General features: G+C 44.3%; 1 protein-coding gene across 8 annotated transcripts in view; it reads right to left on the reverse strand.

The window, feature by feature from the left end:
• Window positions 1–25,957, reverse strand: part of L1CAM (L1 cell adhesion molecule) — a 113,822-nt gene that overhangs the window by 19,046 nt on the left and 68,819 nt on the right. For all 8 annotated transcript variants that reach the window (XM_078386560.1, XM_078386563.1, XM_078386566.1 and 5 more), the window contains 10 exons: window positions 25,209–25,372; window positions 24,039–24,201; window positions 23,821–23,945; window positions 23,012–23,113; window positions 20,586–20,783; window positions 18,930–19,000; window positions 10,039–10,258; window positions 8,543–8,658; window positions 6,791–7,010; window positions 1,995–2,117 (listed from right to left, as the gene is read on the reverse strand). In XM_078386560.1, the coding sequence (XP_078242686.1) occupies window positions 1,995–2,117; window positions 6,791–7,010; window positions 8,543–8,658; window positions 10,039–10,258; window positions 18,930–19,000; window positions 20,586–20,783; window positions 23,012–23,113; window positions 23,821–23,945; window positions 24,039–24,201; window positions 25,209–25,372 (1,502 nt within the window). The remainder of the gene's footprint in view (window positions 1–1,994; window positions 2,118–6,790; window positions 7,011–8,542; window positions 8,659–10,038; window positions 10,259–18,929; window positions 19,001–20,585; window positions 20,784–23,011; window positions 23,114–23,820; window positions 23,946–24,038; window positions 24,202–25,208; window positions 25,373–25,957) is intronic.

Below are 25,957 nucleotides of genomic sequence, written 5' to 3' on the forward strand. Positions count from 1 at the left end.
AACATAGAGCCAAAAAAAAAAATGAAGATTTGTAAAATATTACTTCCTACTGCAAATTGGGAATATTTCTTGTTTGCATGATCTACTGTACATTGCAGTGCATCATTTATGGCAAGGTGCTTGAACTCTCTATGACAAAAGCAGGTCGAAATTTTCAACGTAATTCTAAAAATAAAAAGTGCCACAAAACAAAAAGTGCAGCTGAGCTATGGAACATTAAAACCAAACTGGGAAGTTGCAATATCTCCCTCTTCGAAGACATTCCAGAAGAGATTTGCATGGAGAAACATCTGCAGGAAGAATAAGTCAAGTAAGGATGATCTCTTCCAGAACATAAGGCTGGGTGGGTTAGGGTGTCAGGTCATTGGGGCTCTTTCAAATTTATGGGAGAATTCCAGCGAATGCTTTCTGTTCTTTGTGCTTCCTGAAACAAAAACATGCAGCTGCAGGAAATGCATTTCCTTCAGGCAGTGTCAGGATCCTGAAAACAAAACCTCAGGGAAGAGATTAGGAATAGAAGAACGATTCTGTGTAATATGGCACAAAATCTTGCACAATTCTGCAAGTTTAAACACAGCCATGCTTAACGGGAAACAATTCCTTGCAAGAGGTTTTTGCAATAAAAAAAGAAACCGGATGCCACAGGCATGTTCAGACCAGACCCAGCATCTCAGAAACTACTGGGGTATGTATTCGAGACATGATGGAGAGGCTACCCTTTCCTGCTGATCCCTGTGGGAGTCAACAATCTATTTCATGGAAATCTTGAATGGATCTCCAAAGGCTAAAAAGTTCTGGGCAGGAAAATGAATGAAGTGAGGACACCAGATGCCAGGGTTTACCATCACACCTTCCAGTCAAAGCTCAAGATGCTGTGAGAAGACCGGATTTTAGCAGTGATTCTTGCAGGCTACACAGAGAGTGGCATCACATACCATGGCCTATGACCACTATAAAGGATTCATTCATGAAGCCACACTGCAGCTCACGAGGACCAGGCAGAAACCTTTCAAACCTGATCAAGGGAGATTTAAACATACTCTTGCAGGAAAGGTTGACAAAATCCCAGTGCCAGCTGTGGAGTCAGGCATTAGGAATAGGACCATGGGTGACAAAGGAGGGGACAGTGCCAGGAAATTGGCAGATCAATACAGCCAGGAAGCCAGGAAGATATAACTCTCACAGCTCCAGTGTCAATATACTAATGTACAAAATAAGAAAAATGAACCATAGGAACTTGAATAGCCTAATATGGGATGACATGTTAGACATCTGATAGATATCACTGAGACTTGGCGAGGAGAAATTCATCAGCTTGCCATTCTGGATGTTACTGACAGAAGCACAGTGCCCATCTTTTAAGAGGAAATATTCTTGCTTTTTCTGGGCCGAGGGAGCTGTATTTGGATCACTTGATCCCGTTCTGAGTGCCACATTTCAAGGAGGACATTGGAGCACCTCCACGGAAGAGCAGCCACACGGTGAAGAGTCTAGAGTCCTATGTGGGCTGGTTCAGTGAGCTGGGTGAGCTGACCCTGGCATACAGAAAATGAATGGGATGTGGAATAGGGTTCCTCAGGTACCTGAGAGGCTGTCTCATAGGAGAGGTTCTCTACTGCTTCGGAGGACAAGAAGTTTAAACATGGGAACCGGCATGAAGCAAATCGTAGCTAAACTTTAAGAGAAACACCCTAGCAGTAAAGAGCTGCCAAGAGAAGACCCACGCTGCCTTGGGAGAGAATGTCTTTCCTTTGCTGGAAGTCTTTGAGCACCGCTGGGTGGCCAGAGATGCAGATCCGATGGTGAGAAAAGGACTGCACTTCATGCTCTCCAATGGGGGCTGGTGGCAATAGCCGAAACAGTACAGCAGCAGCGACAGTAGCAGGCCTAAATCTTTCCATATTCAAAGTATGTCACAAGGTGATTTCCCTCCCGCCTCCCAGCATGCTGCCACCTCCTCTCCCCACGCCAGCCAGAACCCTCCCCAAACTCACCTTGTTGATACGCCAACACATAGGCTAGTAGTTTCCCATTGGGGAAAGTGGGGCGCGTCCACTCCAGCAGCAGCGCCGTGTCCGAGAGGTAGTCCAAGTGAAAGGACTCCGGGAGGCTAGGGACTAAGCACGGAGGCAGAGATAAATGGAGAGAGAAAGAAGCAAGGGATATATTTTGGAAGACACGGGTCACAAGGAGGGTGTGACACCTCAAAAGCGAGCACATTTGAATTGGCATAAGCTTGTGTGGTCTGTAGCCCACTTCTGGTTTCAGGCAACCTACGTCATATGGAACTTGCTAATCTTGCGAGATGTCACGTGACTTTACCTCTGTCATGCTAGATGTTTCTTTGGCTGTTGGTGGGCAAGGCAGGGTCCACAAATATATTGCAGGGAGTAACACCCACACACCCCGTAGAAGGAGAGGCTCTTTGTCAAAAATGAGAAATACCACAACTCTCAAGATTGCACAGCAAGGATAGCCCTGGCTGTGTTGACTGCGGGGGACCTAGCAGCTCTAGTTCAAAATAATAATAATAATAATAATAATAATAATAATAATAATAATAATAATAATAATAATAATAATAATAATAATAATAATAATAATAATAATAATAATAATAATAATAATAATAAATGTTTCCTTTCTAGATCATTAGTGGCATCTCTCCCACTGTGGCAAGCAACCAGTCTGTCCTCAATGCCCTTCCGATGCAGCCCTTTATCCTCTGTCCCTGCTCGTCTCTCCTTAGCAATTGGGCAGCAAAAGGAAGGGACTGAGTAGCGTTCTGGGAAGAAGGGAACCCCCAAAGAGACAATATGATTCTTTTCTTGGGGCCTGAGTTGCTGCCTTCGCCCCTTAGAGAGGAATGCACCACTACATCCATTCCCCGCCCCCCCCCCCTTGACCATGAACCCACATGCTACTTGGTCTAAAACATCATGGAGACAGGGGAGAAGATAGATGAAGTCAAGGGTTTGGCATAATGGCAACCCCTTCAAACATGTGGGGCCTGGGCAGCTGTTTGACTTAGATGCTGGATGGTGGATTTTGGTTCCACACACTCTGGCTCCCAGGAACTTTGGACCCTGAAAGAGAAGACCAAATCCTCTTGCAGAGTTTGGAAATGTTACTTTTCTGAACTACATTTCCCAGGATTCTGCAGCCAGCATGGGGACGGGTGATGTTCACTGGAAGGTTCTGGTAGTTTTAGGACCAAAGAGAGAAAAAGAAAGCAGAAGAAGAAATAAAAGGAAAAGAAACAATTCCCCCCCCCCCCCAAAAAAAATTCTGCATTTTCTACAAGGTGGAGGGGCAACTGTGAGAAGAATGAGGCTAAGTAAGAGATTAGTGGAGTGGTGGAAGCATTACAAAAACACATGCCTGAAAACAGAAAATGTAGGAATGGATCAAAATTCTGTTCAGTTATTCATTGGATGAGGCCAAGCAAGTCATCATCGTTTAGCCTTATTTAAAAATCACATTATTTTATCTTTTAACTTATATTACAATGCCTTCTCTAATTTTTTTTCCATTGTTTACTTCCTTTTTTTCTAGTTATTGGGTGAATGTTGCTATACTCTCCCAAGCTTTCAGTAGGGTAACATGTATAGTATGAACCTGTTTTGGATAAATATGATATGTTGATGATAGTAAATTGCCAACAATTTCAATTTTTATTCTTGCACAGTTTCTATGTTCATATCTAAGCTGGCTTAGAAAAACATCCCAGTCTACAGAACAATTCTACAACCCTTTATAAAACCTTTTTGCCTTTGATGGCATAGATTAAAAACAAACAAACAAACAAACAAACAAACATATGAATTAGAAAATGGGAGGGGGAGAGAGAAAGAGAAAGAAGAAAAGAGGAAAAAATCAAGATGAGGTTGGGTGGAAGAAATGGGAAAGTGAATAACCTCGTCAGTGTATGACCTGAAGGCAAGCTGAGGCAATGCTCAAATGGCTAGAATTTGGGATGATTACAGGAAATGCAAAGCCAGACATCCATGGTGGGAAAAAAAAAAACCCAAAACAAAACAAAAAAAGCTGCCATTACTTCTCTTAATTATTTAAACTTTTTTTCACACACACACACACATCAGTAATTTCTGCCCCAGGTGTTCTGGGGAGATGATCACAGTTTACCTCAGACCACCCAATAAATATAAAGTTTTATTCAGTAATTTTATAGCCCAAACAGTACTTTATTTCTACCTATTAGTTAAGCTGATTTCCCCAGGGTGTTCCTCTATCATGGAATTCACGGCATTATACTGTACACAGGATTCCCTGGGAGCCTCCCATCCAATAATAGATTCTATCCAAGTCAGCATGGCTTCACCTGAATGGCTATATTCTCACAAACCTTTTGGGCCACACCCTGGGGCCTGGGATTTGAACAGGGAATTCCTCACATTTTTCCTGGGCTCTTTTACATCAGCTCTAACATGAGAGATGCTGAAACGCTTGGCGGTATAGAGCCCCAAAACAAAGCGAAACCAGTGGGTTTCTTTGGCAAGACCACAGGTAGATCCAAATCCTTAATCAGAAACCCCTCGGTCTCCTTTTAATCTTCTTTGAAACTTATTTTATGTTTTTGAGACATAAAAACATATTAATCTGTTTTAGCAGGAAAACAAACAAAAAAGAAAGAAAGAGAAAGCATCGTGGGACTTTCAAGACTAACCCATTGATTTCAGCATGCCTTTTCATGGACTGTAATCCACTTCTTCAGACACATGAAGAATTATTTCATGTTAAAGATTATGACATGGACCTAAGGCCAACTGTTAGTTCCAACAAGGCTCTGCAGTTAATAGAAAACTGGTAGCACAACATTTGTAAGTTTCGTTCATTCAGTGGGTTTATGCTAGTATAGACGAACACTGTGCTTGGGCCATTATATAAGAATGCAAATGAAAAAGAATTAATATTAATTTGGTTTTAAATGTTCAAATATTTATTAATCTCAAAAATAGAGTACTGCGATGCTCTTTATGCAGGGCTACCCTTGAAAACGGTATGGAATCTTCAGGAGGTCCAAAATGCAGCATCCAGACTGCTCTTTGGGATGAGTAAATTTGATCATATATCCCTAGCCATGGCCCGCCTACATTGGTTCTCTCTTAGTTTCCATGCTTAATTCAAGGTGCTGGTTATGATCTTTAAAGTCTTAAATGGTTTAGGACCTCAATCCTTTTCAGAACATCTCTCCCAAAATTCAGCTTCCTATGTCACACTTTCCTCTTAGTCCACCATGTGAAAGGTGGCTACGCTGAGGGAAGCCAGAAAGTTAACAACAAGGAGTTGGGCTTTCTTAGTTACAGCCCCCATTTTGTGGAATAAACTACCAGTTGAGGTAAGCCAGGTACCATCCCTCCTAATATTCAAGAAATTACTCAAGACAGAGTTATATAAGGCAGTACTTTAGGACATCTTATTCTCAAATGATATTAATTTTAATGTTTGAACCTCAGGGTTCTGTATGTCACCACACTCAAGTCGCTTATATCACCATTTTGATTACGTTATTATATTTTTATAAAAATGAAGTGGGTCATGGTTGTGGGGTTTTGCTTGTTTGTGCACGATCCAGCATAGTATGAATTCAATAACTGGGCAGTATTTAAATTAAATTAAATTAAATGACATTAAATTAAATTAAATTAAGTGAATAGCCCACATGACATTAAAAGCTAGAGTATGGTTTAATGAAATATGGCATGTTATTATATGCAACCTCAACTCTGCTAATAAGCTAATTTTTTCAATTAGCGACAAACCATAATGTGAACCATGGTTTGTTGTTGGCTTGTTTAAACCATGGCTTCCTGTGATGCCTGATCCTGCAGCCATGGCTCATTTATTATTTTATTCACTAACTACCCAACTTAAAAAAGGCACTGACAAAGGGAATAGAAGAGAAACAATCCAAAAATTGGGAAGATAAAGATGCAGTTTGTTTTGTCATCTGCTATGGGTTTGTCATGGTTTACATAACAAATGATAATTAAATCAAACCATGCCTATATACAATGACACCTAATGGACACAATCACACTATGTAAAGCAGGGACTCACACGATTCCTGCAGCATAGGTTATAAGCAGTATGTTGCCACATTCTGGCCATTTTCTGCCTGCCTGCAGCAAAAAATCATGTAGATTTGCTCTGTGGTTTATTTAGTGCAGTGGTTCCCAACCTTGGGTCCTCAGATGTTCTTGGACTAAAACTCTCAGAAGCATTTACCACTAGCTGTGAGGGCCATAATTTTTGGGAGTTATTGTCCAAGAACATCTGGCAACGCAAGTTTGGGAACCACTGGTTTCTGCATCACTCAGATATGGGTACAGCATCCTCTCTGATTTATTATTTTTTCCTAAAAACCAGGAAAACAAGTCTAAAAGAAACCTTGGTTTCCTACTCTGGTTTATTAGGACAACAGGGTAAAACTATGGAGCTTTAAGTCATGGTTTGCTTATCCACTCTTGCTACAAAGAAGAAGCTGTGAGGCAGTTACACTACTTGGAACCCGTTAGCCAGATTTCCCATAGATCTCTGGTCTATCGTGTTGTGTGAACGCAGTCAGTATGTAACAGATTAAAAATAAACATAAAAATGCTAGCAACAGAACCAGGGTCCTGAAGAAGGTAATACGGGGGGGGGGGGGGAGGGAGAGAGAAAGAGTCTGTTTGTAAATGGAGGAACAGGGGTTAGTATTGGGTTAACCATGTATATTTAGGGGAAGCTGTAAGTATGAAGCGTGTAAGAGTGGATATAATGCTCTTACCTCCCTCAAGTGTGTCAAACTCTATGGCCTCGCTGAGGGGCCCCTCCCCCCGCCCATTGAGCACAGTCATCTGAACCCGATACCAGCTCCAGGGCCTGAAGCCCCCCACTGTGATTTCAGACACATTTCCCTCAATCAGCACTTTCCCACGGGAATGGGCATGAGGATGTGCCTGCTGATGGTTTCGCTGTTCCAAGGTTCCCAGCCAGTAGTAATACACCTAAGAAGGAGAGAGAGAGAGAGAGAATTACGGAAACTCCTATAACTTCACCTCCACCCTTACACACCCAGTGGTTCCCTTCTGGCACCACTCTATGTCATGTTCCTCTGACCATGTGTACAGTATCTCACAAATGCACATTTTTTTCGAAACAAACCAAGTGATGGCTGTGTCAGTGTGAAACCAATTCCCAATGGCACACTGAGACAATGCTTTTATAGGCCAAACAAAAAGCCCCTATAAAAGCATGCCCAACAGGTGAAGCTCCACTATCTACCTACCTACCTACCTACCTACCTACCAAAAATGTGTGAACTTTTAAAAATATACTCTGTCCATCAGGTGAGATTTTAGAAGTAAGCTGGGGGAGGAGAGTAGACAGAGGGAGGACAACGTCCTCTTAAGTCCTTGTTATGCACATGCTGCCTGAGGATGTACTGTACTGCAGAAGGAATACTTGAGACAAAGAAATTGATCTTTAGGTATACGTGGGTGTTAGCTCAGTCTTCCTCTCTCCTTTCCTGTGAGATATCAATCTACGTCTGAGGTCCTGAATTGGTTTTGGGACAGCATGACCATCATTGCTTTTGTTTGTGAATACCTAATTTAATCGTTCATCAGTGGGACTTACACAGGAGCAGATGATACTACTGGAGGCTGGAAATCATCAAACAAAACACGTAAAGTTCTACTATTTATTTACATTGACTTTCTTAACCTAATACATTGTGTAAAGTTAACTCCACTATGGACAATATAAAGACTGCCTGCTGGGTCTCTTGTTTTCTCGTGTGTCCAGACGGGATAAAACCAGCTCCGAGTCCTCTGTGGGAGACACTGTTCTATTTTGATGGAACAGCTAAAATGTCTCACTTTTCAGTGCTCATTCAGTCTAGAGCCTATCACAGGAGCAAATTGTATAACCTGAGGGGACCCCCCAATTTTTTTGTCTGCAGCATTTCTCCCCCCCCCCCCCATTACATGCTGAAAACAGGTAGGGAACAAGGGCTTAGGAGCAGCCTTCCCTCGAATTTCCAATCCCTTTTCCTTCCCATTTACTTTTATCATCTCTTTCAAGTTATGAATAAAGCATGTTATGTTGCTAAAGCAGCAAAGCAAATGTAGGCTTGCTAGGAAGAGAACTACTGCATATATTTGAATTTTCCTCCAGATTTCTGTCATTCCTCCACAGAAATGAGGCAAAACTTTTCTCATACTTTCAACATTTCCACAATTTGTACATCTCTAGTTGGGTTACCCAGTGTGGGGAAATTAGGACTCCGGGCACCTGATTTGAATCCCCACTTGATCATGGAAACTCACTGAGAGTGGGTGGCACAGATGAAATTATTCCTTAACTATCTCACTTTCCTTGAAAGCCCTATTAGAGCTGATATAATCTGGTTCCAACCTGACAACGTATAACACGCACAAACATGGACTATAACTTTGTTCTGTGGTAATGTCGAAATTAACAGACCTTTACGAATGCATGTCCATTATTGCTACTGACTGGATATATTCTGATTTACCTGGAATCCCCTGAGGTGGCCTAAAACCTTCTCTTTGTTAGGGAGGATCCATGAAAGCTTGATAGTGGTGCTGTTAAGGACTTCAACTGCCAAATTCTCAGGAATTGCCCCCGGCACTGCAGAGAGGAAGAGAGGAATCTGTGGCCTTCTCAGAGTGAGGTGAAATGAGGCAAGAAAGTGAGAGTGAGACTTTGGATTTAACCTTGGTCACTACTAGGTATAGGCCCCAGGGACTTGCTGAATCCTGGATCTATACTACCAGTAAATACTAGCAAATTCATATTTAATACAGATTTTTGCCTTTTGGGCTTGCACCCTAAATCATTTCAATACCCAAGAAATGCCCATAGGTCCAACACTGGATAGAGAGATGGTCATTACTTCAGGTGTGATGAAGTCTAGACCACAGAAAACAATGGAATCCATCATCAATTATGTCAAGCTCCAAAATATTTCCTACACTAGGGGTTACACTACCCGTGATCCTCAGTATCATTTCAAATTCTTCTTATCATTGATCAAATCAACTCCTAGCATTGTATTCGGAGAGGGAGGGATAGAAAGAGAAAGAGAAGGGATGGATGACAGGGAGGGGGGAGAACTAGTGAGAAATAGTTTGGAAAAGTTGCTTTTTTAATATATTGTAACAACCCAAATCCCCTTGGCTAATGGTCATCCTTACTGGGAGACTCAAGACAACATAATTCAGAGAAGAAAGTTTTGTAAGCTCTGGGGAAAAAAGGGGGTGAGTTTATTTTGGTTCTAGCCCTGAGGCAGTCCCAAAAGCAGCAAAATCAGGGAGCTGGACAGGGGACAGATTGTATTTGTCTTCAGTGTGGGAGGGACTGTCACTCTGGAATTGGCCTTCTCAGCCACACTAGATGCTGTTCTAAGTCCTCCATACAGAGCATGTTACCATAGCCTCTCGAGACTGAAGGATGCCTAATTAGCCCTGTCCATTTCCAGCTGCACTTCTGCCCATCCCTGGCATGTGCACCTCTCCACAGATTCCCTTGGAGGGAATGTACAGTACTTCTGAACAGAAAACAAGTTGCTCACCCCCCCCCCCCCGGTCAGCGCAACTGTCTTAGGTAAATACCTGGATTCCAAGATCATTTTTAAAAAAGGAATCTATAAAATAAACGGAACCACACACGTCCTAATTGTGATGAGGAAGTGAAGAAATATGCCTTATTTTTAAACCCATTCTCTTGGGTTTTCACCAGTTTTGTTTAAAGTACTGTGCCCCTCCCTACAGCACCCATGGAAGGCTAGCTAAGTTAAAAAAATCTGTTGTTTTTATTCATATTTATTGTTTTAGTTGATTGTAAACTGCCCAGAGGAGTGTTTTCGCACAAATGGGGTGGTATAAAAAATGTAATAAATAAGTAAATTTAAAAATCTAAAGGAAATGTCTTGTATGCCGCAACACCCAGCTAACCCCTGAACAGAGACCGTGAGCCCACTTGGGACCTCCCTCGCCCCTCACCACTCACCATCTTCCCCGGAGAAGCCCTGTTCCGTGGGAGGTTCAGGTCCTTTGCCAAAGTCATTGCGTGCCTGCACCTTGATCTCATAGGGCGAGAAGACAGGGGTGCCCGTCACCACCACAGGAGGGGCTTCGACTTCTGTCTCGTTCCACTGGCCTTCACTTCCTAGCCGCCACTGCACGTGATATTTCAACGTTGGGGCGTTCCACTCCCAGGGATGCAAGGGCTGAAAGGGATGTGGCAAGGTGGGGGAGGAGGTTGGTTGAGTGGAGAGAAGACGAGAGAAAGCAAGACAAGTAAGGCAAGCCCCAAGTCTATCTACTCTGAAAACAACAAGCTGGACCGGACCCAGAGGGGAGGGCCACCCCCACAGTGAGCAGATGTTGGGATAACATCTGGCTCCTTCCCACCCACCCCTCTTGCGGCCAATTGTGTTTCCCCATTGTTCCAGGACAGAGCTGCATAGGGAACCACCTCTCTTGGGACCTCCTCCCCTAGCCTGTTGTCCCAGTTGTGGTAGAGGATGATGCCCCATTGCCAGTGATGAAATGAGACTGAACTGCTGGTCCAGCCAGCTTCTGTAAGTACATCAGAGGGGAGATACCATCCAAAGCTCGCCTTCGACAACAAAACAACTCTGGGTGTTCACAAGCAAGATAATATAGGCAATAGTGTTCCCCTGTCATTCATCCTAGTTGGACACGGCCTCTGTTCACGTAGGCCCTGCTTTCCAGCATTCTGGTGCAGAGGGTGGTCTTAGGATAGGTTACGCACTTCTGTTAGAAGGCCAGGGAAACTAGATTCATCTGGATAGCATCTGGACCTGCTAATTCGTTCATTTTTCAAGTTATGAAGCTTTCAACTATAGCTCTGGAGAAGAACATGCATACAGAAGGTCCCGGGTTCAATTCCTGGCATGTCGTGCCAGAAAAGGGTTGGGTGGCTTCTGATGTGAAAGGGCCTCTGCCTGAAACCCCAGAAAACTGCCACCATCAGAGGAAGTAACATTGGGATAGATAGTCAACCAGGTGCTATTTAGTCACAGTCCAGTTTTCAAGAGGGAGATTCAAAGCGTATTGCTTTTTATAGACCCTAAAGAGCATCATGAGAACAGCGAGGCAAAATGCTCAGGGGCAAGAGGAGCTCAGCGTACACACTTTCATCAGTCTCATTCCCCGTGTTTTTTCTGGTACCACCCAAGGACTGCAGGCAAGACAGAATGACATGGCCCACCAAGGCCGACTGTGCCAACTTCCAACAAGGTAGAAAAGGTAGAAATCAGCACTGTGGTCCTTTTGACTGCTGGTAGAACCACAGTGCTGATTTCTACCTTTTCTACCTTGTTGGAAGTTGGCACAGTCGGCCTTGGTGGGCCATGTCATTCTGTCTTGCCTGCAGTCCTTGGGTGGTACCAGAAAAAACACGGGGAATGAGACTGATGAAAGTGTGTACGCTGAGCTCCTCTTATTGATGTTTTGCTAAGGAATTTGCTTTTGTCTTGGCCCCTGCACCACATGGTCCCAGAGGGGGCTGGGTCTGACGCCCTGAATTTGGGTTTTTTACTGGACCGCGCGCCGAAATTCTCAAACACCCTAACTCTTAACCCCAATCCCAATATGGTAAATATGAATTACCTGAGGAAGGGCAGAGTTTTAGCATTAAAGGAGGATGAGCCAGAGAGCATATTTAATGGTCCATGAAACTCTCTAATCCTATTTCTTACCCTAATTTGGGAAACAAGAAAGCCACTCAACATTGCATACTCCCGCATTATTAGAGAGCAGACCGGGTAGGTGGGGCTCGTCAGCCCTGGAAGGCAGCCCATCTAGGAGAAGGAAAACTCCGAATTTAAACCTCCACTGCCTTGTGGCTATATCCACTCATGGAAAGGGCTTCAGGAGATAACCTCGAGGCAAAATCCGGAGCTGGAGTCCCGGAGGCACTTTGTGTCACTCTGCCAACTCCTGCGACATTGCTGGAACCAGTTGTATTGGCTCTTGCCTCTCCACTGGACCATTTCAGCGACGTGGAGAGGGGGGATTTGCTGCTCGGGTAACAGCCTATCCTCCATATTATTTTACCCAGGCTTCGTGCTCTGGAGAGGACACTCCAGCTTCGCATACAGCGTCGAAACAACACGGGAAGTAGCAGTTACCGGTTATAAGTCTTTGCTCAATTGGCGTAGAGCAGGACGCCAGGGGCTACTTCTGACGGTGGGAGAGGTCATTGCACCTCACTAGGTAGATACCGCCCGCCTTAAGCTGGGCAGCCCCCAGCCAGTAAGGTGCTACCTCGCCACGGTCTGTTAACTCCACGGGGTGCGTGGGGTTTAGGGTCAAACCCGACAAGCAGATCGATAACTGTGCACCATGCAACAATCGTAAGAAAACTTCTGCCCTAAAGCTGGGCACCTGGAATGTACGGACAATGACCCCTGGCTTTCCTGACTACGGCTTTCCTAACGACCTGCAAGAAATAGATGATGTGCGCAAGACAGCTGTCATTGACATGGAACTGAGTAGACTGCAGATGGACATTGTTGCCTTACAAGAGACAAGACTGCCAGACTCTGGATCTGTCAAAGAAAAAAACTTCTCATTCTTCTGGCAGGGAAAACCATCGAATGAGACCAGGGAATATGGTGTTGGCTTTGCAGTCAAAAATACTCTTCTGAGATGCATTGTTCCACCTACTGTGGGGAGTGAAAGAATCCTGTCTCTGCAGCTCCACTCATCAGCAGGACCAGTAACCCTCATTAGCGCATATGCACCAACACTGTCATCCACTCCAGAAGTGAAAGACAAATTCTACGACTATCTGGCAGCTACTATCAAAAAAGTCCCTGAAAGAGAGGCACTGTTCATTCTTGGAGACTTTAACGCTAGAGTTGGTGCTGATCATAATTCTTGGCCCACTTGTCTAGGCCGTTTTGGCATTAGAAAGATGAATGAAAATGGCCAACGCTTGCTGGAGTTTTGCTGCTATTATGGTCTTTGTGTCAGCAACACATTGTTTAACACGAAGCTGCAACACAGAGTTTCCTGGAGGCATCCAAGATCCAAGCATTGGCATCAGCTTGATCTAATCCTCACTAGACGTTCCAGCCTTCCTAGTATTACGATCACACGCAGTTACCAGAGTGCTGATTGTGATACTGATCATTCCCTGGTGTGTAGTAGAGTAAAACTACGAACAAAGAGAGTATATCACACAAAAAAGGAAGGAAGACCACGTATTGACATCAGCAAGACTTGCGATGAAAGAAAAGTGAAGGAATTTACCCAAGCACTTGAGGAAGCCCTTCCAGGTCCGGCTGATGCAAATGCATCTGAACGATGGGAACACTTCAAGAACACTGTCTATAACACCGCCTTGTCCACCTTTGGCAAGAAGACCAAAAAGATGGCTGACTGGTTCGAAGCCCATTCAGAGGAGTTAATGCCAGCCATCGAGGATAAGAGAAGAGCTCTAGCAGCATACAAAGCCTGTCCTAGCGAGTACAACTTGCAAGCTCTTCGAGCTGCTCGCAGTCAAGCCCAACAGGCTGCCAGGAGATGCTCCAATGATTATTGGCTCCAGCTCTGCTCTCAGATACAGTTAGCAGCGGACACAGGTAACATCAAAGGAATGTATGACGGTATCAAACAGGCCTTAGGTCCAATACAGAAGAAATCTGCTCCCCTGAAGTCTGCTACAGGTGTGCTTATCCAGGACCGAGCACAGCAGATGGAACGCTGGGTACAGCACTACTCTGAGCTATATTCCAGAGAGAATGTAGTAACCGAAGAAGCATTAAATAACATTGAGTGCCTGCCTGTCTTGGAAGAGCTGGACAACGAACCAACCCTAGCAGAAATAAAAGCAGCCTTGGACTCCCTCGCCTCCGGCAAGGCACCTGGAAAGGATAACATCCCTGCTGAAGTGCTGAAATGCGGTAAGGAGATCATCACCACCGAACTGTATGAAGTCTCTTGTCTCTGCTGGAGGGAAGGTGGAGTACCACAGGACATGAAGGATGCAAACATCGTCACATTGTACAAGAACAAAGGAGACAGGGGTGACTGCAATAACTACCGTGGCATCTCTCTTCTTAGTGTGGTAGGGAAGCTGCTTGCCCGTGTTGTGCTGAAGAGGCTCCAGGTGCTTGCAGATAGAGTCTATCCAGAATCACAGTGCGGATTTCGAGCTAATAGATCCACCACCGACATGGTATTCTCCCTCCGACAGCTGCAGGAGAAATGTAGGGAACAACAACAGCCACTCTTAGTGGCCTTCATAGACCTTACAAAAGCATTCGATCTGGTTAGCAGGGATGGCCTTTTTAAAATACTTCCCAAGATTGGATGTCCACCGCGTCTCCTTAACATCATCAGATCTTTCCATGAGGGAATGAAAGGCACTGTAGTTTTTGACGGCTCAACATCAGACCCCTTTGACATCCAAAGCGGAGTGAAACAGGGCTGTGTCCTCGCACCAACACTTTTTGGGATCTTTTTTGCTGTCATGCTGAAGCATGCCTTTGGAGCTGCAACCGAGGGCGTCTATCTCCGGACTAGATCAGATGGAAAGCTCTTTAATCTCTCTAGATTGAGAGCGAAGACCAAAGTCCAACTGAAATGCATGCGGGACTTCCTCTTCGCAGATGATGCAGCCATTGTTGCCCACTCTGCTGAAGACCTCCAACAACTCATGAATCATTTCAGCAAGGCCTGCCAAGACTTTGGACTAACAATCAGCCTGAAGAAAACACAAGTCATGGGCCAGGGCGTGGACTCACCTCCCTCTATTACCATCTCCACACAAGAATTGGAGGTTGTTCATGACTTTGTGTACCTCGGCTCAACCATCTCTGACACCCTCTCTCTAGATGTCGAGCTGGATAAACGCATTGGGAAAGCAGCCACCATGTTCTCTAGACTCACAAAGAGAGTATGGCTCAATAAGAAGCTGACGACACATACGAAGATTCAGGTTTATAGAGCCTGTGTTCTAAGCACACTCTTGTACTGCAGTGAGTCCTGGACCCTTTGTGCACGGCAGGAGAGGAAGCTGAACACCTTCCATATGCGTTGCCTCCGACGGATTTTTGGCATCACCTGGCAGGACAAAGTTCCAAACAGAGCAGTCCTAGAACAAGCTGGAATTTTCAGCATGAATACATTACTGAAACAGCGACGCCTACGTTGGCTTGGGCACATCGTGAGAATGGCTGATGGTCGGATTCCAAAGGATCTCCTCTATGGAGAATTAGTGCAGGGAAAGCGCCCCAGAGGGAGACCACAACTGCGATACAAGGACATCTGCAAGCGAGATCTGAAGGCCTTAGGAATAGACCTCAACAGATGGGAAACCCTGACATCTGACCGTTCAGCCTGGAGGCAGGCAGTGCATCATGGCCTCTCCCAATTTGAAGAGACTCTTGCCCAGCAGGCCGAGGCAAAGAGGAAGTCACAACAGCAGCAAAACCAGGGAGCCGGACAGGGGACAGACTGGGTTTGTCTTCAGTGTGGAAGGGACTGTCACTCTCGAATTGGCCTTCTCAGCCACACTAGGCGCTGTTCCAAGCCCTCCATACAGAGCACGCTACCATAGTCTTTCGAGACTGAAGGATGCCTAACTAGAAAGCATTTGTGGTTTTCCAACAACTCCTATCTAATAAACTCCCTGCATGCAGAAAGCCAGAACGTCAAGGAGAGGATCATGCTGCCAAATGGTTTTACTAGATAAGTTCATGATCTACATATAGAGGGAGATTTATTTATTTACTTATTTATTTTTAAGCATACCAAGGTGCACAAAAATTGCATCTTCCACCAAGAGGTGAAGCAATACAACCCAGCATTGTGCCTCAGACACCACAGCTGAAGGTGCTTCTTCTGTTCAGCGGGGGCAGCTCTAGTCCGAGGTTATGCCAGTGTCCCAAAACAAAAATTATGCAAGAGAAATAAGTCTGTGTTTGTTTCTGTTGAGGGATCCCCTAGATCCTTTTTTCTTTTCGCTGTCAAAGATGCATTAAAAAGTGTGTGTGTGTGTGTGTGTGTGTGTGTGTGTGTGTGTGTGTGTGTGTGTGTGTGTGTGTGTGTGTGTGTGTGTGTGTGTGTGTGTGTGTGTGTGTGTGTGTGTGTGTGTGTGTGTGTGTGTGTGTGTGTGTGTGTGTGTGTGTGTGAGAGAGAGAGAGAGAGAGAGAGAGAGAGAGAGAGAGAGAGAGAGAGAGAGAGAGAGAAGCCATGGTGCCCCTTTGTTCAGGGCCAGGGATGAGAACCATGGAGAGCAACTGATGCTGGGCCAGCTGCAGCCGTGAGGACTGTGTCCCTTCCACCTCTTGTGTATTTTGGCAACATTTGGGTAGCTGAACTTGGTACAGGCTTGTCTGAGTTGACATCTCTGGCACCAGCTCTCTCCTGGGAATGGAGCCCAAAAACCCCCATCATTATGGCAAGCATGAGAATTTGGGGACATTCCCAGATGACTAACATTCTGTAGTCGGAACAGGCTGTTACCACCCCTTTTCACTGGAATGCAAACAACACGACAAACCCAAACATGATGAAAGAGATAATAAAAGACACAAGTGGCAGCGTGTGTGCATACACCGCTTGAGCCAAAACACACTATTCTGACACACACTGCTTTTCTCACCCATAAAAGACAGAAGGAAAGAAGTTCTCCTTCTCTCTCTCTCTCATTCACTAGAAAACTATCACAGGGAACAGTGAAGATTATAGCGAAACACATGGGAATCCACCATGGATTAGACCATATAATTTGGATTGCCAAGTGCTACAGGAAATGAGTCAGAGTCAGCATGGTAATCCAAGAAGCCAATAGGACAAAGAGCACCAGGTTACTGTATATCACGGCAACCCTGCAAGGCAGGACAAGGAGTCTCGGCCTGGTGTGTTTTTTTTCAAGGAAGGGGAGGATAGAGCCTTTTTTCAAGGGGAGATTTGAACTGGAGTCTTTCCCACTTATGCAGTCAACCATTCAGTCAACATAGTTGGCATGTAAGAATAACACTTCTCAAATCACACAGCCCAGTGATGAGCTGGGTTCCGGGAAATTCATTCTCTTCTCCTCTTCGTTCATATCTAGTTCATTTGCCAAGGTCAAGACTAGGGATCCTGTAGACCTCTAGACCTTGTTGGGCTCCTCCTTGTCCTCATCTGTCATTGTCAACGTGACCCATAGTGAAGAATAATGAGAGCTACTGTTCACCAACATTTAGATGGTCAGAGATTCCCCAACCCAGGCTTAAGTAACCTGGGTTATTTGACTGGGAATTTCCCACTCTCATTGCTTTGTGACATGATCCCATTCATTGCTTTTGGACTCTTAGATGTGCAATTTTATGAGTATCTTCATTTGTATACAATTCTGAACTTTTAGGAAAGTAGTATAAAAACCTGTACAGCAATAAATGAACAAATCCCAGTGGGACCTGTGTTCAGATCACTAAGTCTGGTTGATGCCTCTCTGCTGAGGGCATCTGCTGGAGACCTGTCATGCATTCTGTTAGCTTCTCCCCATGCTGTGATGAGCTCTTTGTATTTGGAACTGTTGAATTCACACATGGACAGATGCTGTGGTGAAGGTGCAACTGCACAAGGCTGAATTTGTGATTCTGGCTGATGCTACTATAGTTGTGCACATACCAGAAATTTTATTTCTTTCTCCATGCAGAGCATCATATTAATAGCCTTCTTGCATGGTCATGGAACCTGACAGCTTTCACACTGCAGAAGGCTGCCAGGATGGGAGTGGGAATTCCCTGTCAAATAAATGAAGTGACAAATGCTAGAAAAAGCCTTTGTCTGAGACGCCAAGGTGTTGCTGCTAATCAAAGATTCAGAGAGACAGAATCAGTGTAAGGCAGCTTCAGACACTCAGACGTTGCAAGAGCAAGAGGTCAGTGTTTTTGCACTGAGGAAAATGAAGTTACTGCTGAAAAACCATAATAATACATATGCAAGATGTGACCACAGCTCAGATTCTCACTGCAGACCGTGTGTGTTTGTGATTGCAACTAGCGATGGGGGTATTTGTAGACAAATACGATATCCCCCCGCAGGTGGAAATAACGAGGGTCCAGCCCCATGGGGCCAGATGGTCCACTCACCATTCGCCCGCTGCCATGGGCACAGCAGCGTCTTCCTATCGCGCTGTGCTCCGCCATGGATTAGCCACTCTGCGACCTGACAGAGAGGATTGTCATCCTGCCTCCAGCCAGGAGTGGCTAAACCACTGCGAATACGAATACCGCCATCTCTAATTGCAACCTATTAATGCAATCTGCCTTGAGGATTATCTGACTGAAAAGTGGGATAGAAATCTTCTAACTGAGGCAAGCCCAAATCTCCTTTTATGTATCTATATCCTGAGCATCTGGTGGCTGGAATTGTTTGTCTTCATGTAATGTAATATTATGCTGCATAAATCTGCCAGGCAGCATACCCAGGCAGTGAGGATTGTGTGATTCCATTGCACAGTCAGTCACAGTGGTTCCTGTTGCAACTGGCTGTGCAATGCACCGGCAGAAGTGCTTCGTGAATTAAAGCCACCACTTTGATCACACCAGATCATGCAAGCGTAGCTTCTCTATAGGATTCTAGGGACAAATTTCATACAATTGCAATTCTCAGCACTCTACAGTAACTCCCCCAATGGTGACCCGGCCCCACCCTGTATGCCTAATTGTTTTTTATTGTTGGAGATGATGGGAGTTCTTGTCCAAAAGAGAGAATGCAGGAGATAAGCAAACAAAGGTTGTTATAGTAAGCGCTAAGATACACAAGAACATTTTCTCAGAACCAATAACACTGCTAGAGAGAAACAGATTAGGGTGAGGGATGAGGGAGAGGGATGGCAACTCCAGTGACACAAATATACTTGTATTTTACCGTCCAGGTGATGATCATGTTACTGGTCTCATTTCCCTCTCCTTTGACATCAACTGGATTCCGCACGGGGGCTGTAAAGCAATGGCACACAGTTAGGCCAAATTATTATCAGGTTAAATCAAGCACACACCTTGTCTCCCAAGACTGAGAAGCAGGCCGATTGTGGTGTTTCCTTCCGCACCATGCAATACCTCTACTACCCATCAAATTGAGAAACCTCTCTCTCATAGCATAGGCAACTCAAGAAGGCAATGGCAGAAACAGCACTCCGACTCAAATCTCTCTCATCCCAGCAATTGTGGGTACTCAACATGTGATGTCTGCATAGCTCACATTCTATCCCAGATAAAGGTAAAGGCTCCCCTTGACATTCTTAGTCCTGTCATGTCTGACTTTAGGGGGCGGTGCTCATCCCGTTTTCAAGCTGTAGAACCAGCGTTTGTCTGAAGACAGTTTCCGTGGTCACGTGGCCAGCACGACTAGACATGGAACGCCTTTACCTTCCCACCGAGGTGGTACCTACTTATCTACTTGCATTTGCATACTTTCGAACTGCTAGGTTGGTGAGGAGCTGGGACAAAGCAACGGGAACTCACTCAGTCGTGTGGATTCAATCTTACGACTGCTGGTCTTCTGACCCTGCAGCACAGAAGCTTCTGCGGTTTAACCCGCAGCGCCACCACGTCCCTACATTCTACCCCAAGAAAAGCCAAATTCAACAGCTAGTGCAATGTGCATTAAGTAAGCAAAATATGCCTGGAATCCATCAGTTTGTGGAGGATTAGCCTGCTCAGTGGGAAGAGGGCACTAAACCTCTCATCCTTCAACCGCCTAAGATTCTGCTGGGCCTTCATTTCATGCCAGCACACTTCACAGTATATCTTCACAGCTATATAGGCTGGTAAGATACTTATTTCTAATGAACATTGAGATCTTCAGGCTGGTGTATGCTGCCCCAAGTATCAAATCCTATACTCCCCCTTTTTGTGTGTGCTTGTATGCAAATATAAAACACAAACAGCCTATCCTGCTCACTCAAAGTTCACTACCGCTTGCATTATTGCACTATCTGTGTTGGGGTTTCTACTCTTTCTCACTGCCCATGTATATACTTTTGGACAGGAATGAATGAACACACAAACACACCACTAGGGTGGGCCATTCTTTTTTATGTGGGGAAGGGACTACAAAACCCAGAGTTCTCTATTCTGGGAATTCCACCTAAGAGACAGACTCCTACATGTGGACCACCTGAGAAAAAGGCCTAAGCTGGAAGGCTTTGTTGTCTAACCTAAGCCAAGCTCCTCCTAGCTTCCTGTTCAAAAAAGGAAACTTTCCAGATAGCACCATGGCAGCTACCTTTTTAAACAGGAAGTTAGGAAGAGTTAGAACTATGACCACAAAGACCTCCAGCTTAGGCCTTTTCCCCAAGTAAGCCACATTTTGGTGTCTGTTTAGTAGAACTCCCAGAACGAAAAATTTTGAGACTTGTAGTAAGAACAAAAACAAATGAATGGCGCATCCTTACATTTATTTAATTGCTCCTTACTGTTCCTAGAGATACTACCATCTACCTTTCTATAGGATATTCTGATGCCAATATCCTCCTTCTGATGCCCTACAACCTGCTTCAGTCTGCACTGTGAGCTTTCTTACCTGCAGATTTTGTGATGTGACTGGCAGATGGTCTACTTAGCTCACTTTTCCCCTGGCTGTTCCTGGCCTGCACATAGAAAGTATAGTTCCTGAATGGAGCAAGGTGAAGTATAGCCCATGGTTGGTTTCCTGGTACCGTGGTTAATTCTTGCATTTTTCCTGGCCCAAACTTGATTTCTTCATAAAATATGGTATACTCTGCAAGAAAAGCAAAATCAACAAAACGAAGCCACAATTTCCATGCTCTTTGACGAGAAAACTGACATAACTTACAGCAAAAAAGAATATATTTCCTGCACATGCTTAGAAGCATTAAATTTGGCAAGTCAGTCTGCCCATATCAGTAAAATGACAAATATGTGATATGCTTGTTAGTGGTGGAAGGAAGCGCTCCCACCCCCCTTTTGTGGTGTGCCATATATATATGACACACCACAAAGGGGGAGCTTCCTACACTTATGTATATACACGTATGTGCCTGATTTATATGACAATATCATTGTATATAGTGGATATGTGCAGGCAGAATGTTAGTGTGATTGGTATTTGAATGATTGAATGCTGATAGGTTAGTGGGATTGGAATGTTTTAGGAAGAACTCGGTCTGTTTCCTGCATTGAGCAGGGAGTTGGACTTGATGGCCTTATAGGCCCTTTCCAACTTCACTATTCTATGATTCTATGAAGTTTAGTTTTGAATCAGAGAGTTAGATTTTAAAGTTTGAAAAGAATGGAAATCTTTTTGAGAGTCAGTTAGGAGAAGTAGTTTGTGTTAGGGTTTATTAAAAGAAGTCTAGTCTAGATTGCTTAGACCAGTGGTCCCTAACCTTTTTGACACCGCAGACCAGTTGGGGGAGGAACAGGGTCTGTGTGCAGGGAAGGCGGGGCATTCCCCCATGTTCGCGTGCATGCATGAAAGGGTGGGGGCACTTGCATGGGCAGGCATGCACTCATACATATGTGCAAAGGGGCGGGGGTGCTCGGGGGCACTTGCACAGGTGCACACACACTCACATGCATGCACAGAGGGGTGGGGGCACTTGTGTTGGTGCGTGCGCATGAGCAAAGGGGCAGGGATGTGGGGGCACTCGTGCACTTGCGCAGGTGTGCGAAGGGGCTGTGGAGGGGAGTGCATGCGGGGGTGGGTGGGCAAACTGTCTCTGCGGCCCAGTCCGGCCCAGGCCACGGACTGGCACTAGGCCACAGACCGGGGGTTGGGGACCTCTGGCTTAGAGGGTGTGTGTCAGAAAGACTGAGAGTCTGTAATGAAGTTATTTTAATCTTTAAATACAGAAAAATACACATATGTTTTACCATTGCTCAACCTTTATTATTCAAATCCTAGAACCAACCTTTCCCTTCATATCAATTACCGGTGGTCCCTCAATAAAATCCTTTTTGAATATTTAAATCAAATTCTTCATTATTTATTTTATGTGTGTAACTAAGAAGTAAAGCAGAGTGAAGACTATAAACAGTTAAGAATACACCTACATCAAGTAAAGCTACATTTTACCTGCAAGAATTAAGTGATTAATCTAAAACAGAAAACCCCTTTCACTAAATGACTGAATAATCTAAGACACTAGTTTGGAGAAAGGAAAGTCAAGCTGGAGCAGAATAGAAGGAGCAACCAACAAAATACTTGATTACATCCTTTTCAAGTTACCTTTCTGGTTACCTCCTACATTGCTTACACTAAGGAGTGGTGACTCGGTTTAAGACATTCAATGTTGCCGGGGGGGGGGGGGCTACAAATACCTTAACAATGTGTGATCTGCTAGTGTGAATAAAAAGTAATCACCTACTCAGGGAGTAAGGTTGGAGCAACTACAATCCTCCCATTTGTAAGCAGAGAAAAGAAAGCCAAGCATGTTCCTCCTACATCAGTGACACTTTTATTGTGATATTCTCCACCAGACAGACACTATGACAGGAAATGTTCTAAGAAAATGGATGTTTTTACACCGGTTGCATGTTTTTATGCTAGCTGATGATCTTTTAAGCATTACTATCAAAGTGCACTTAAAAAAAATGTTAATGTTAATTTTAATCATATAGATGGGCACCATATTTTCATACCACTTCTCAAGCTAAATCCTGACCTATTTTACTCTTCTGCTGTCCTTAACTCTTGTTGTTCATGAGTAGTGTTACTGTTCAGGTTTTTCTTTAGCCTGCTGTTTGTTTGTTTTTCCAAGTCTTTCCTGGTCATAAAATTCACTGAGTAAGTTTGGGCCTCTCCCTCAGCCTGACTTACCTCAGAGGTTGCTGTGATGATACAAAGGGGAAGACATGAGCCAAGTATGCAGGCTTGAGTTCATTAGAGCAAAGGCATAATATAAGTTTAAGTTGATAACAGTAACAACCATCACCACCTTTTTGTCTAAGAAAGGGCCACGGGCCACTGTTTGTTTGTTTTTTTACCTTCAATATGCCGGTTGTGATCATCACCTGGTGTCCATGTCAGCTTCACCTGATGATCTTGCTGCCTCAACAGTTCCAAATTGGACACAGGGCCAGGTTTGCCTGGCAGAAGGACAATAATGTCAGCCAAATGAGAACTTCTCCATCCCCTCAGAGGGGAAAAGCCAAGGCTCTTCTGCCAAAAACCTTTGGCATTTCCCCTCAGACATTTTAGAACTCGCGTTGGAAATTCCAAATTGCAAACTTAGTACCTCCCCATCCTACAGTGATCTACAGGCTAAAGCACTTGCTGGTGAATTAATTATTTGTAGTCTGAGAAACTAATAGATAACATTTAAATAAAGTTTGCTATCCAACAGAGTTTTGTATTTAAACTGAAGGAACAATAACATATATTGAACTCAAGTTGTTCAAAGAAGCTATCCTTAGTATTTTAACCCTAGTTATCATTCCACACCCGAAACAAATTCACCTCAAACCAGAGAAACAGCCCTAACTTGTATGCGTAGCCATTAAAATTTGCCTCTGCTAATTTACTACTAAGTTAATTTCAGTGATGCTGAACTAAATTCTCAAATAAATAACTGAAGTGCAATTCTTGGCCGTTTAACACATGCAGCCCTAATTATGAAAAACTGGTCAACCTCTAACAGTGCGCCTAAATTCAATCCCCACAACAGGTACCTCAAGTACCACCCCCTTGACTTCTAGCTGGCCTAAATTCTGATCACAAGAGGGAAAGAGTACATATTTTATTTCTCTTTTTTCTTCTTCTCCTTTTTTTTCGGGGTGGGGTGGGGGTTACTTGCCATACACCAAAAGCTTGGCACTTTTCTCCACAGAATCAAGACTTGTCCAAGCCAGGCAGCTATATAACCCTTCATCAGCGTAGTCTAGGTTGATGACTGTCAGAGATGTTTCATCGATTAAGTATCTAGGGATAAGAACAATGGATGAAGTATATGTGACACACATTTTTTCCAAATTACAATCTTTCATGTAAAAATACCTAGCCCACTCGACTCACTTTTTATTCCCCTCTGAGCTATCCTGAAGGGGCCGCCCATTTAGGCGCCACTGGGTCCCACGCTCTGGAATGGTCTCATCGAACAGCGCCTTACAGCGGAATGTGACACTCTCACCTTTCTTTGCCTCAGTGTTGGTAGGCAACACCTCAAACCTTGTGGCTCCTAGAACAAGAGACAGAAGAGTAAGGAGGTGTATCTTCTTAATATGCTTTTCCACCAGACTTTCAAGAAAGACACTTCTACCAATTAAGCCTGCCATAAATTTCACTTATATTGCCCAGTCTTTCCCACTTTATTCCAGTGTGGCTGAAAGTCTTCCCTCTAAAACCAGCTGTCATGGCCACTCTAAGACAGTTTGAGGCCAAAAGTAGAATACCAGAAAAAACAGCCTTACGCCAACTTCAATAAATTAAGAGGAGGAACAATCCATTGAGACATTATCTTGCACCCGATTCACGCTGAAATGAAGCAAACAAACGCCTCTGTCATTCTTTTGGTTTTCGTGGCACCTATATAATCCAGAGCTCTCAAGCAGCCATTTTACATGTCCCTGATTGCAGATGCTATCAGTAATCTTGAAATTATCTCAAAGGTTTTATTGTCCATCTAAAGAGATTATTTTTAGGTAATCCTCAACTCTGGGCAAAACACAATTTTAAAGTCAGTGTACACAGTTAGATCATTTAAACATAGATAATAAACTAAAACACACTGTCACCATCACAATCCCTGTGGGGAAGCAAGAGATTAGTTACCAGAAGGAGAACCTACTATGTCCACCCTACAGGAAATGGTTAGGGTGGAGTGGAGTGGAATCAGATCAACCTTCTGATTTCATGGTGAGGGGATAGAATTTTGGCATTATTTATTATATCCACTTGATCTCTCAGAAGCCACTGTCAGTGCAGCTGTTAACAAAAGGCTATAGGAGCTGTGATCCTAAGCACCTGGAGAGGAAAAGTTCCTCACCTCTGCTGTGGGACAACTGCTTAGACTGCAGAAGGGGGACATTTTCACACCTATTTTCCAACCTCACCAAATTGTACTAGCTCATTTTCTTCCCATCATATCTTACTCTGTCTTAGGGTTACTATTTCCCACCAGGTCTCTGTTTGGTTTCTTCTATATCTGCTACAATGCCAGGTACATGCTGGGAAACCCACTCCTACCTTTGACAATAAGGTGAGCTGTGATGGAGTCATTGCTAAAATCATTTTCAGCCACACACGTGAAGTTCCCGGCATCCTTGCGCTGGACTTGCTCAAGCAGTAGGGTTCCATTGGTGAACGGAATACTCCGGACATCGTCTAGAACGTACTTGTCTTCCAGAAACCTGGGGAAGAGAAGATTGACTGTATTTTGGGAAAGACAAAGCTCTCTGTCATCCATACGTCTTTTTAAAGCAAAGCTGCCATCTCTTTAAAAACAACAACCGGTGAGTTAGAATTTTAAGATTTAAACGACATGCTAAATCCAATAAATAAAGCTTCCTTCTACCCCAGCACAGCAACTTAGTACCATGTAAACATGTCCACTGTGACCCCTATGGTGGTTGATCCTTTAAGGCACATGCCCCCCCCCCCCCCGCTCAGGCTAACTGAGAGGCAGAGGGTCAGGGTAAGGATGTGAATCTTCCTGCTTCTTGCTCTTACTGGGTACAGTAATGGGGGGAAATACAGTTTTCTTCTCAGCCCAAATAATTCCTTGCAACGAGATCATCCATGTAAAATATGTCTGGAAATCTCACGGACTTACAGGCGATCCTGGAGAGTATTCTGAAAGTGCATAAACATTGAAAGTGCCCATCATTTGCTTCCTCTCAAGTGCAGAGCTCCACCAGTGTTCCTCTTCTGCTAAATTCCCACTTTTACACTGGTGAGGAACCAAACCTTAAGTGTCTGTCTGTCTTTTGCTCTTG

This window comes from Pogona vitticeps, chromosome 2 (assembly GCF_051106095.1).
Source record: "Pogona vitticeps strain Pit_001003342236 chromosome 2, PviZW2.1, whole genome shotgun sequence".
NCBI lineage: Eukaryota > Metazoa > Chordata > Lepidosauria > Squamata > Agamidae > Pogona > Pogona vitticeps.